Source organism: Coregonus clupeaformis, unplaced genomic scaffold (genome assembly GCF_020615455.1).
Source record: "Coregonus clupeaformis isolate EN_2021a unplaced genomic scaffold, ASM2061545v1 scaf2420, whole genome shotgun sequence".
In the NCBI taxonomy this organism is placed as follows: Eukaryota; Metazoa; Chordata; class Actinopteri; order Salmoniformes; family Salmonidae; genus Coregonus; species Coregonus clupeaformis.
The window spans coordinates 65,001-77,642 of NW_025535874.1; the positions used below are offsets into that span (position 1 = coordinate 65,001).

Here is a 12,642-nt window from a genome sequence, read left to right on the forward strand (position 1 = left end):
CAGAGAGAGAGAGAGATGAAGAGGGTTATATACTATACAGAGAGAGAGAGATGAAGAGGGTTAGATACTATACAGAGAGAGAGAGAGATGAAGAGGGTTAGATACTATACAGAGAGAGAGAGATGAAGAGGGTTAGATACTATACAGAGAGAGAGAGATGAAGAGGGTTAGATACTATACAGAGAGAGAGAGATGAAGAGGGTTAGATACTATACAGAGAGAGAGAGATGAAGAGGGTTAGATACTATACAGAGAGAGAGAGAGATGAAGAGGGTTAGATACTGTACAGAGAGAGAGATGAAGAGGGTTAGATACTATACAGAGAGAGAGATGAAGAGGGTTAGATACTATACAGAGAGAGAGAGAGATGAAGAGGGTTAGATACTATACAGAGAGAGAGATGAAGAGGGTTAGATACTATACAGAGAGAGAGAGAGATGAAGAGGGTTAGATACTATACAGAGAGAGAGAGAGATGAAGAGGGTTAGATACTATACAGAGAGAGAGAGATGAAGAGGGTTAGATACTATACAGAGAGAGAGAGATGAAGAGGGTTAGATACTATACAGAGAGAGAGAGATGAAGAGGGTTAGATACTATACAGAGAGAGAGAGATGAAGAGGGTTAGATACTATACAGAGAGAGAGAGATGAAGAGGGTTAGATACTATACAGAGAGAGAGAGATGAAGAGGGTTAGATACTATACAGAGAGAGAGAGAGATGAAGAGGGTTAGATACTATACAGAGAGAGAGAGATGAAGAGGGTTAGATACTATACAGAGAGAGAGAGATGAAGAGCGTTAGATACTATACAGAGAGAGAGATGAAGAGGGTTAGATACTATACAGAGAGAGAGATGAAGAGGGTTAGATACTATACAGAGAGAGAGAGATGAAGAGGGTTAGATACTATACAGAGAGAGAGAGATGAAGATGGTTAGATACTATACAGAGAGAGAGAGAGATGAAGAGGGTTAGATACTATACAGAGAGAGAGATGAAGAGGGTTAGATACTATACAGAGAGAGAGAGATGAAGAGGGTTAGATACTATACAGAGAGAGAGAGATGAAGAGGGTTAGATACTATACAGAGAGAGAGAGATGAAGAGGGTTAGATACTATACAGAGAGAGAGAGAGATGAAGAGGGTTAGATACTATACAGAGAGAGAGATGAAGAGGGTTAGATACTATACAGAGAGAGAGAGATGAAGAGGGTTAGATACTATACAGAGAGAGAGAGATGAAGAGGGTTAGATACTATACAGAGAGAGCGAGATGAAGAGGGTTAGATACTATACAGAGAGAGAGAGATGAAGAGGGTTAGATACTATACAGAGAGAGAGAGATGAAGAGGGTTAGATACTATACAGAGAGAGAGAGAGATGAAGAGGGTTAGATACTATACAGAGAGAGAGAGAGATGAAGAGGGTTAGATACTATACAGAGAGAGAGAGATGAAGAGGGTTAGATACTATACAGAGAGAGAGAGAGATGAGGAGGGTTAGATACTATACAGAGAGAGAGAGAGATGAAGAGGGTTAGATACTATACAGAGAGAGAGAGATGAAGAGGGTTAGATACTATACAGAGAGAGAGAGATGAAGAGGGTTAGATACTATACAGAGAGAGAGAGAGATGAGGAGGGTTAGATACTATACAGAGAGAGAGAGATGAAGTTTGGAGAACATTTGCTCCATCTGTTACACCCACACAGGTTATGCGTTCCTTGTTTTCATTTTCATATATTAAGCTCCACATTTCTTCACGTTAATAACCCTAACCCTAACATTACCTCACTTTAATAACCATAACCATTACCTCACGTTAATAACCCTAACCCTAACATTACCTCACTTTAATAACCATAACCCTAACCATTACCTCACGTTAATAACCCTAACCCTAACCATTACCTCACTTTAATAACCATAACCATTACCTCACGTTAATAACCCTAACCCTAACATTACCTCACTTTAATAACCATAACCATTACCTCACGTTAATAACCCTAACCCTAACATTACCTCACTTTAATAACCATAACCCTAACCATTACCTCACGTTAATAACCCTAACCCTAACCATTACCTCACTTTAATAACTATTACCATTACCTGACATTAATAACCCTAACCCTAACATTACCTCACTTTAATAACCATAACCCTAACCATTACCTCACGTTAATTACCCTAACCGTAACCATTACCTCACTTAAATAATCCTAACCCAAACATTACCTCACTTTAATAACCATAACCATTACCTCATGTTTATAACCCTAACCCTAACCATTACCTCACGTTAATAACCCTAACCCTAACCATTACCTCACTTTAATAACCCTAACCCAAACATTACCTCAATTTAATAACCCTAACCCAAACATTACCTCACTTTAATAACCCTAACCCTAACCATACCTTACTTTAATAACCCTAACCCAAACATTACCTCACTTTAATAACCCTAACCCAAACATTACCTCACTTTAATAACCCTAAACCTAACCATTATCTCACATTAATAACCCTAACCATTACCTCACTTTATTAACCCTAATCCTAACATTACCTCACGTTAATAACCCTAACCCTAAGCCTTACATCACATTAATAACCGTAACCCTAACCATTACCTCACTTTAATAACCCTAACCCTAACCATTACCTGCATTGTTTTCTTTCCCTGGTGTATAATGCAGCAATAATGTGTGGTGTGTTTAATGTAAGTGTGTGTGTGTGTGTGTGTGTGTGTGTGTGTGTGTGTGTGTGTGTGTGTGTGTGTGTGTGTGTGTGTGTGTGTGTGTGTGTGTGTGTGTGTGTGTGTGTGTGTGTGTGTGTGTGTGTGTGTGTTAACATGACTACTGTGCTGCAGTGTGAAGATAATTAATTTTTTTATTGAAAGCCTACGGTTTATTAAAGAGGTATTAGGTTATGAGAAGAGAAGGTATATGTGTGTGAGTGTGTGTGTGTGTGTGTGTGTATGTGTGTGTGTGTGAGTGTGTGTTCTCACCACTGTTATTGCACACACTCAGGGATTGTATTATCATAATGCTTTGATTATTGAAACATTAATCTCTTGTCTCTCTTCTTGTCTCTCTTCTTGTCTCTCTTATTGTCTCTCTCTCTTCTTGTCTCTCTTATTGTCTCTCTTCTTGTCTCTCTTCTTGTCTCTCTTATTGTCTCTCTCTCTTCTTGTCTCTCTTCTTGTCTCTCTTATTGTCTCTCTTCTTGTCTCTCTTCTTGTATCTCTTCTTGTCTCTCTTATTGTCTCTCTTCTTGTCTCTCTTCTTGTCTCTCTCTCTTCTTGTCTCTCTTATTGTCTCTCTCTCTTCTTGTCTCTCTTCTCTCTCTCTTTTTGTCTCTCTTCTTGTCTCTCTTATTGTCGCTCTCTCTTCTTGTCTCTCTCCTTGTCTCTCTCTCTTCTTGTTTCTCTTCTTGTCTCTCTTCTTGTCTCTCTCTCTTCTTGTCTCTCTTATTTTCTCTCTTCTTGTCTCTCTTCTCTCTCTTCTCTCTCTTCTTGTCTCTCTCTTCTTGTCTCTCTCTCTCTTATTGTCTCTATTATTGTATCTCTTCATGTCTCTCTTCTTGTCTCTCTCTCTTCTTGTCTCTATCTCTCTTCTTGTCTCTCTTCTTGTCTCTCTTCTTGACTCTCATCTTGTCTCTCTCTCTTCTTGTCTCTCTTCTCTCTCGTCTTGTATCTCTCTCTTCTTGTCTCTCTCTTCTTGTCTCTCTCTCTTCTTGTCTCTCTCTCTTCTTGTCTCTCTCTCTTCTTGTTTCTCTCTCTTCTTGTTTCTCTTCTTGTCTCTCTTCTTCTCTCTCTCTCTTCTTGTCTCTCTTCTTGACTCTCTTCTTAACTCTATTGTCTCTCTTCTTGTCTCTCTTCTTGTCTCTCTTCTTGTCTCTCTTCTTGTCTCTCTCTCTTCTTATCTCTCTTCTTGTCTCTCTTATTGTCTCTCTCTCTTCTTGTCTCTCTTCTTGTCTCTCTCTCTTCTTGTCTGTCTTATTGTCTCTCTCTCTTCTTGTCTCTCTCTCTTCTTGTTTCTCTTCTTGTCTCTCTTCTTCTCTCTCTCTTCTTGCCTCTCTTCTTGTCTCTCTTCTTGTCTCTCTTCTTGTCTCTCTCTCTCTTCCTGTCTCTCTTATTGTATCTCTTCTTATCTCTCTTCTTGTCTCTCTCTCTCTCTTCTTGTCTCTCTTATTGTCTCTCTTCTTGTCTCTCTTTTTGCGCTCTCTCTTCTTGTCTCTCTTCTCTCTATTCTTGTCTCTCTCTCTCTTCCTGTCTCTCTTATTGTATCTCTTCTTATCTCTCTTCTTGTCTCTCTCTCTCTTCTTGTCTCTCTTCTTGTCTCTCTTTTTGCTCTCTCTCTTCTTGTCTCTCTTCTTTTATCTCTCTCTTCTTCTCTCTTCTTCTCTCTCTTCTTGTCACTCTCTTGTTGTCTCTCTCTCTTCCTCCCTCTCTTCTTGTCTCTCTCTCTTCTTGTCTCTCTTTTCTTGTATCTCGCACTTCTTGTCTCTCGCTCTTCTTGTCTCTCTCTCTTCTTGTCTCTCTTCTTGTCTCTCTTCTTGTCTCTCTTCTTGTCTTTCTTCTTCTCTCTCTTCTTGTCTCTCTCTCTTCTTGTCTCTCTTCTTCTCTCTCTTCTTGTCTCTCTCCTTGTGTCTCTCTCTTCTTGTCTCTTTCTCTTCTTGTCTCTCTTCTTCTCTCCTTGTCTCTGTCTTCTTGTCTCTCTCCTTGTCTCTCTTCTTGTCTCTCTCTCTTCTTGTCTCTCTCTTCTTGTCTCTCTTCTTGTCTCTCTCTTCTTGTTCTTTCCATTCCTCTTATCTTTCCGTGATGGCTTGGATAGAAGTGGAACAGAAAGGTAAGTCAACACAACACAGACACACACACACACACACACACACACACAGACACACACACACACAGACGCACACATGGACATGCAAGCAACACACACACAGACACACACACACACAGACATGCAACACACACAGACACGCAACACACACACAGACACACCCACACGGGCAGTCAAGCAACACACACAGACACACACACACAGTCACGCAAAACCCACACAAGACACACACCACTGTCCTTTGTTCGCTCTGTCACATCTTTGTTCGATCTGTAACAGATTGAGTTTTTAAAGTCATGTTTGGTTGTTGAGTGGTATTGTATTTGATGCTGACGTTACACTGCTTTCTACCCTGCGACAGAGAGACAGGTCTTTCAAGATTAATGTTGCTATATTAAGATAGTATAATCTTAGAATACAGATCACTGTTGCTATATTAAGATAGCATGAACTTAGAGTACAGATCACTGTTGCTATATTAAGATAGCATGAACTTAGAGTACAGATCACTGTTGCTATATTAAGATAGCATGAACTTAGAGTACAGATCACTGTTGCTATATTAAGATAGCATGAACTTAGAGTACAAATCACTGTTGCTATATTAAGATAGCGTGAACTTAGAGTACAGATCACTGTTGCTATATTAAGATAGCATGAACTTAGAGTACAGATCACTGTTGCTATATTAAGATAGCATGAACTTAGAGTACAGATCACTGTTGCTATATTAAGATAGCATGAACTTAGAGTACAGATCACTGTTGCTATATTAAGATAGCATGAACTTAGAGTACAGATCACTGTTGCTATATTAAGATAGCGTGAACTTAGAGTACAGATCACTGTTGCTATATTAAGATAGCATGAACTTAGAGTACAGATCACTGTTGCTATATTAAGATAGCATGAACTTAGAGTACAGATCACTGTTGCTATATTAAGATAGCATGAACTTAGAGTACAGATCACTGTTGCTATATTAAGATAGTGTGAACTTAGACTACAGATCACTGTTGCTATATTAAGATAGCGTGAACTTAGAGTACAGATCACTGTTGCTATATTAAGATAGCGTGAACTTAGAGTACAGATCACTGTTGCTATATTAAGATAGCATGAACTTAGAGTACAGATCACTGTTGCTATATTAAGATAGCGTGAACTTAGAGTACAGATCACTGTTGCTATATTAAGATAGCGTGAACTTAGAGTACAGATCACTGTTGCTATATTAAGATAGCATGAACTTAAGAGTACAGATCACTGTTGCTATATTAAGATAGCATGAACTTAGAGTACAGATCACTGTTGCTATATTAAGATAGCATGAACTTAGAGTACAGACACCACATCACAGAAATGACAGGCTTATGGATAGTAGTAAAGTTGCAAAATATTTTGTATCTTGTATTTTGTTCTGCCTGGTGTTGTATTGAATGCAACACAACATAACATACTGTATTTTAAAGTTGCATTACATTTCAATTCACAGAAAACAGCATACAGTGCATTCGTAAAGTATTCAGACCCCTTGACTTTTTCCACATTTTGTTACATTACATCCTTATTCTAAAATTGATTAAATTGTTTTTCCCCCCTCATCAATCTACACACAATACCCCATAATGACAAAGTGAAAACAGGTTTATAGACATTTTTGAAAATGTATTAAAAATAAAAAACAGAAATACCTTATTTACATAAGTATTCAGACCCGTTAATATGAGACTGGAAATTGAGCTCAGGTGCATCCTGTTTCCATTGATCATCCTTGCGATGTTTCTACAACTTGATTGGAGTCCACCTGTGGTAAATTCAATTGATTGGACATGATTTGGAAAGGCACACACCTTTCTATATAAGGTCCCACAGTTGACAGTGCATGTCACAGCAAAAACCAAGCCACGAGGTCGAAGGAATTGTCGGTAGAGCCCCGAGACAGGATTGTGTCGAGGCACAGATCTGGGGAAGGGTACCAAAACATTTCTGCAGCATTGAAGGTCCCCAAGAACACAGTGGCCTCCATCATTCTTAAATGGAAGAAGTTTGGAACCATCAAGACTCTTTCTAGAGCTGGCCGCCCAGCCAAACTGAGCAGTCAGGGGAGAAGGGCCTTGGTCAGGGAGGTGACCAAGAACCCGATGGTCACTCTGATAGAGCTCCAGAGTTCCTCTGTAGAGATGGGAAAGGGACATTCAGCTTTCTTAATGAACCAGAAAATCATCAGTTATTTCTGGTTGTTTATCAAAGTTAGCTGGCTAATGCATTGATCCTGTTTTGTAGTATTACCCGTGTGCTCTGCTCTCAACCCTCCATACAACATCAACGATGCCCGTATCTCTAAATTAACAACGACCAACAGAACCACTGTTCCCATACTGCATTTCAAATGACCATTGTTTCAAATCAATCAACGTTCCCAAAATAAAGAAACCCTGAATTATATTGTGGGAATGGAAAAATGGGGAAACCAAAGCTCACATCTGGAAATCTTTTCCTTTTCATTCCTGTGACATGACATGTGAGTCCCCAAGACTCCGGCACTGCACCGGCTTCCCAGAATGCACGTCTCCAAACACACACAGGCAGATACACACACACACATACACACACACAGAGCTACACACACATAAATCATAAAATACAATCCCAGCATTCCCGGTATTCCGACTCGGTAATATAACGGCCAGTGTGGGAAAGGAATTACCGGAACAATCTCATAAAACCAGCAGGGACTGAAAGACTGTTAGTTAGACACTAATGCACGCAGCAGTGTGTGTAGTGTGTGTGTAGTGTGTGTGTAGTGTGTGTGTGTGTGTGTGTAGTGTGTGTGTGTGTGTGTGTGTGCGTGTAGTGTGTGTGTGTGTAGTGTGTGTGTGTGTGTAGTGTGTGTGTAGTGTGTGTGTGTGTGTATTGTGTGTGTGTGTGTGTGTGTGTAGTGTGTGTGTGGAGTGTGTGTGTAGTGTGTGTGTGTAGTGTGTGTGTATTGTGTGCATGTATTGTGTGTGTGTGTGTCTCAGCAGTTTTCAGACAAAAATAGAATTAGAAAGAGAGAGCGGTATGAGACTAATGAGGAGTACGAGATGAAAAGAGAACAGGAGAGAGAGATGGATGGGAGGGAGGGAGGGAGGGAGAGAGAGAGAGAGAGAGAGAGGGAGGGAGGGAGGGAGGGAGGGAGGGAGGGAGGGAGAGGAGGGAGGGAGGGAGGGTTGGCAACAGAGAAGAGAGGAAGGGTTTGAGAGATATCTATTAATATCTTAGATAACAGACATATAATAACCCTGAGTGTCTGAGATACAATACGACAAAACATACGACACATTGACAGTAAACGGTACAGTTGTTTAGTTGGCATTAGGAGCTTGACATGGCTGCACTGGCAGCCTATGAGTAACCCAGTACATAGCACTAATAGTAGACTAGCTACTGTTAGCAGATATAATACATTTTGGGCTGGTTTCCCGGACCCAGATTACCTGCTACTAATCTATCTACTCATATTTTCTCACAACAACACATACACAGCCCTTTTCGTAAGAGATTGATTGATTGATTGATTGATTGATTGATTGGCTGGCAGACAGACAGACAGACAGACAGACTGACTGATTTATTTTATTTTAGGTAAAACAATTGTACAGTTAAAACAGTTTTTAAAAGTACCTGAAACACAGAGGAAAACACTTACATAGAGCTACACATAGAGAATACATGGAGATTCACATAGAGAATACATGGAGCTACACATAGAGAATACATAGAGATACACATAGAGAATACACATAGAGAATACATGGAGATACACATAGAGAATACATAGAGATACACATAGAGAATACACATAGAGAATACATGGAGATACACATAGAGAATACATAGAGATACACATAGAGAATACATGGAGCTACACATAGAGAATACATGGAGCTACACATAGAGAATACATGGAGCTACACATAGAGAATACATAGAGATACACATAGAGAATACATGGAGATTCACATAGAGAATACATAGAGATACACATAGAGAATACATAGAGATACACATAGAGAATACATGGAGCTACACATAGAGAATACATGGAGATACACATAGAGAATACATGGAGATACACATAGAGAATACATAGAGAATACACATAGAGAATACATGGAGCTACACATAGAGAATACATGGAGCTACACATAGAGAATACATGGAGCTACACATAGAGAATACATGGAGATTCACATAGAGAATACATAGAGATACACATAGAGAATACATAGAGATACACATAGAGAATACATGGAGCTACACATAGAGAATACATGGAGATACACATAGAGAATACATGGAGATACACATAGAGAATACATAGAGATACACATAGAGAATACACATAGAGAATACATGGAGCTACACATAGAGAATACATGGAGCTACACATAGAGAATACATGGAGCTACACATAGAGAATACATGGAGATTCACATAGAGAATACATGGAGATTCACATAGAGAATACATAGAGATACACATAGAGATACACATAGAGAATACATAGAGATACACATAGAGATACACATAGAGAACACATAGAGAACACATAGAGATACACATAGAGAATACATAGAGATACACATAGAGAATACATAGAGATACACATAGAGATACACATAGAGAACACACAGAGATACACATAGAGAACACATAGAGATACACATAGAGATACACATAGAGGATAATGAGACGTTAACTAGCCTACATGCACTTGAGATACATCGTCAATGAAAACCATGATAAGCAGCTAACAAGCCTACATCTCAATAAATGCACCATCAACACAATTGATTGATCCTCCTCCTCCTCCTCCTCCTCCTCCTCCTCCTCCTCCTCCTCCTCCTCCTCCTCCTCCTCCTCTTCCTCATCCTCCTCCTCCTCCCTCTCCAGTGTTCCTGTGTCCAGGTATCCTACGAGGTGTGTATCAGAGTGAACACCTGTTTGAGTCAGACCACCAATCAGGAGCCTGGTGTAAAGATCCATTCCAGGCCTCTGATAAGATATACTACATGCCCTGGACCCCCTACCGTACCGACACACTCACAGAGTACTCCTCCAAAGAGGACTTCATCGCAGGTCAAGATTTTATTACCATTTTTTAAATGAAATTCTTTTATTTTTATGTGGGATTTTATTGCTGTTTTTTTATTCAACTTTGCTAATGGATCATGTGATGTGACTATAGGGGCCAGTTTTCCCCGACTAGCTCTCGCAGTCTCCCGTCTGAATTAGACGTTCATCCATGTTTCTCAAACGTCAAATTTCGAAGTTGTTGCAAATGTCAAATTTCGAAGCGTTTAAGGTTAAGTTTAGTCATTAACTCCAAAATCTTAAGGTTAGGCATTAACTCCAAGTGGTTAAGGTAAGGGTTAAGGTTTGGGATAGGCTTAAAACAAAATTCTCAAAAATAACTTTCTATTGCTGGATTCGAACATGCAACCTTTGGCACCAGAGGAAGATGGTTACAATGACCTAGCAAAACCGAAACCTACTTGAAGGTAACAGCGCTTACTGTTGCCCCTAGTGGCCAGTTTCCACATTGTCTCCTGACTTCCTCAGACATGGATGGATGTCGAATACTGACTTGTCTCACTGGTGACATGGCTGAGTTTCCCAGACACAGAACTAGTCCTGGACTAAAAAAGCTCTTTCAATGGAGAATCTGTGTCTGGGGAAACTTCCCCTAGGTGTTTTGAAAAGCGCTTAAAATAAAATGCATTATAATTATATTATTATATTATTCCAGGACGACCGACGACCACGTACAAGCTCCCTCACCGCGTCGACGGAACAGGCTTCGTGGTCTACGACGGAGCATTATTCTTCAACAAGGAGCGGACGCGCAACATCGTCAAGTTCGACCTCCGCACGCGCATCAAGAGCGGCGAGGCCATCATCGCCAACGCCAACTACCACGACACCTCGCCGTACCGCTGGGGCGGCAAGTCGGACATCGACCTCGCCGTCGACGAGATCGGCCTCTGGGTCCTGTACGCCACGGAGACGAACAACGGACGCATCGTCGTCTCGCAGCTCAACCCCTACACGCTCCGCATCGAAGGGTCCTGGGATACCGCCTACGACAAGCGGACCGCCTCCAACGCCTTCATGGTGTGTGGCGTGCTCTACGTGGTGAAGACCGTCTACGAGGACGACGACAACGAGGCAACGGGCAATAAGATAGATTATATGTACAGTACCACCCAGAGTAAAGAGACCTACGTGTCCATCCCCTTCCCTAACTCTTACCAGTACATAGCAGCAGTGGACTACAATCCCAGAGACAATCTGCTGTACGTCTGGAATAACTACCATGTCGTCAAATACTTACTGGACTTTGGGAACAACGACAATAGATTGGGTAGGTGGAATATTAATCTTATTTTCTCTCCATCTTTCTTTCTTTCTTTCTTTCTTTCTTTCTTTCTTTCTTTCTTTCTTTCTTTCTTTCTTTCTTTCTTTCTTTCTTTCTTTCTTTCTTTCTTTCTTTCTTAACTCTTGGTTTTCTAGGTTTGACTGGGTCGGTGGAATATTCATCTCTCTAGACTTCTTTAGTTCTGTAGGTTTGTGTAATGGACAGTCTCTAGACTTTAGCTCAGAGGGCTAACACAGTCTAGTGGCATGAGTCTATCTCTCTCTCTCTCTCTCTCTCTCTCTCTCTCTCTCTCTCTCTCTCTCTCTCTCTCTCTCTCTCTCTCCCCTCTCTCTCTCTCTCTCTCATTCTCTCTCTCCTGTCTCTCTCTCTCTCCCTCCCTCCCTGCCTCCCTCCCTCCATTCCTCGCCCATCCCAGCCCAGTAGAGTACATTACTCTTAAATGGACTCGTGCCCTGGAGAGTCTTAGGGGAGAGCTGAGTGATTCCTTCCCAGAGACAGGCACTCTCAGGTGGGGTATAAGAGCAGGCCTACCCCCCTTTCTCTGGATGTCCCTGGAGGTCTAAGCTACACTATGTACTCTGTATAATTGACTCTAACACCTTCTCACGGTGGAGGCAACTCGGTTCAGCCTCTCTTTATTAAATGATGGTGGAATTAACACATGCTCTTACACACATTTAGGAGACACTACAAGAAATTATTGGAGGAAGGGGAGAGAGGGATGGAGAAGGAGGGATGGAGAGGGAGGGGAGATGAGGGAGGTTGGAGAGAGGGAGGGAGGGAGGGAGGGAGGGAGGGAGGGAGTGGAGGGAGGAGGAGGAGGAGGGAGGGAGGAGGGAGGAGGGAGAAGGAGGGATGGAGAGGGAGGGGAGATGAGGGAGGGTTGGAGAGAGGGAGGGAGGGAGGGAGGGAGAGTGGGAGGGAGGGAGGGAGGGAGGGATGGAGAAGGAGGGATGGAGAGGGAGGGGAGATGAGGGAGGGTTGGAGAGAGGGAGGGAGGGAGGGAGGGAGGGAGTGGGAGGGAGGGAGGGAGGGAGGGATCTCTCTCTTTTATAATGGAGACTTGGCTGTCTACAGGAGCTTTAAGAGATGATCAATCGAGATTCAATGGAGCGAACAACCTACCAAACACACACCCACAAGAACACACACACAACACACACACACACACACACAGACACACACACACAAACACACACACACAGACACACACACACAAACACACACACACACACAACACACACACACACACAAGAACACAGACACACATACACTCACTCACAGACTCACACACTGACTCACACACACACACGGCTAGACTGCTGAGTAGGGAAAGATAAATAACTACAACCAATGGC

General features: G+C 41.6%; 1 protein-coding gene across 1 annotated transcript in view; it reads left to right on the forward strand.

Annotated features, from left to right (window-relative positions):
- The window catches only part of adgrl2b.1 (adhesion G protein-coupled receptor L2b, tandem duplicate 1), a gene marked incomplete at both ends in the record, with an annotated part of 66,140 nt that extends 54,871 nt beyond the window's left edge, over positions 1-11,269 (forward strand). The window contains 3 exons of the mRNA XM_045219507.1: positions 4,849-4,863; positions 9,799-9,984; positions 10,655-11,269. Of these exons, the coding sequence (XP_045075442.1) occupies positions 4,849-4,863; positions 9,799-9,984; positions 10,655-11,269 (816 nt within the window). The remainder of the gene's footprint in view (positions 1-4,848; positions 4,864-9,798; positions 9,985-10,654) is intronic.
- Positions 11,270-12,642: the final 1,373 nt, after the last annotated feature.